The 1,299-nt window shown below is 48.8% G+C and overlaps 1 protein-coding gene across 1 annotated transcript; it reads left to right on the top strand.

Moving 5' to 3' along the window:
- Nucleotides 1–243: 243 nt before the first annotated feature.
- A1O9_13185 (uncharacterized protein) lies at nucleotides 244–710 on the top strand (the record flags this gene model as incomplete). The annotated part of the gene is made up of 2 exons (XM_013397907.1): nucleotides 244–526; nucleotides 580–710. The coding sequence occupies 2 exons, from the start codon at nucleotides 244–246 to the stop codon at nucleotides 708–710; spliced, it is 414 nt and encodes a 137-aa protein (XP_013253361.1).
- Nucleotides 711–1,299: the final 589 nt, after the last annotated feature.

Raw genomic sequence — 1,299 nt, 5'->3', positions numbered from 1 at the left:
TTCTACGACCCTTTCTATATCGAATGCCGCGCGAACGGCGCCCTCATTGAACGAGGTTTGAACGGCCAAATCCTCCCATTTTGTTACGGTTGGACCGATATACCTGATGCTGCAGAGCTACATGTGGCTTCAAGATTTGGAATACAACGGTTTCCTTGGGATAGACCAGCGAGTTTTGAACACCAGCACATACGGGGCATACTATACGAGTGGGTTGATGGTCGGCCACTCACCGAGATCAAGATGACCTCAGACATTGCAAACCAAGCCCGTAAATTATTGAAGGCTTTGCATGACATCGAAATTTTACATCGCGGCGTCGCGGCCTCTAACTTCCTCGTTGAAGAATCAAGTCAAAAAGTCCACCTCATAGACTTGAGCGCTTCCATTACACTTCCACATATCTCAATCTCGAAGCAGGAACTTCAAGACAGACAGCAGAAAGAGAGACTGGATCTGGAGGTTGGGTTTTCATTGCTCTCAGAAAATCCTATTAACGAGGGCGTTTGCTTTGCCGATTTCTCCGGTTTCGACGAGGAGTCCAAGAAGAATAGTGTCGCTGACACCCATTTTATAAAGCACCTTTGGACTTCACCCAAACCTACTCGCTGGCAGCCCGTGCCGCCCTAGTCGCAGCCGTGGCCACTTTCAAGATCCACCAAATGTGCGCGTCCACACGGTTCCACACTACATGTCTCACGACTTTTTAAACCTAAAAAGCTAGGTTCACCCAACCAAAACTCTACTCTCATGAATGGCGACTGTTCAGCCTATACCTACTCGGATGGACGGATCATGAAAGCACTGATGCAGCTCGGAGGATCGATCGACTTGTGTGCGGTTGGGAAAAAGTATTGTTGCAGTCTGTGCTTGTCTGTGCTTGTCTGTGCTCGTCCACAAAGATCACCACCACCTCGGGGAAGTATTCTCTCATTGGAGACGGTACTTGCGTTCTATTTCCTCGTAATGCGGGGCCATCGTGATTGTTTTTCGGCCCTTCTTCTCTTACGTTCAGAGACTAGAACAGCCGCCTCATTCTCTATCTCTTTGGCACGATGGCGAATGTGCTTGCGGCTGCTATCTGGGATCCATTACAATATTGCAGCTCAAAGGAGTTGTCTCAACTCGATGAGAGATTTGATTTCGCTGCACGATGTGACTTGCCTTGTTTTTTGGACAGGCGTGCCGCCTGAGCTTGCCCGACGATGGGTAGAGGAACATGATCTGCCGACATTGACTCTCGCAATGGGTCCCTTATATAACGATCGCAATCCAGGTAGTGTGAGATATGGTAAGAAC

This window comes from Exophiala aquamarina, assembly GCF_000709125.1.
Source record: "Exophiala aquamarina CBS 119918 chromosome Unknown aczIA-supercont1.139, whole genome shotgun sequence".
Lineage (NCBI taxonomy): Eukaryota > Fungi > Ascomycota > Eurotiomycetes > Chaetothyriales > Herpotrichiellaceae > Exophiala > Exophiala aquamarina.
The sequence above is the reverse complement of the archived record's forward strand: the minus strand, read 5'-3'. Positions and strand labels throughout refer to the sequence as shown.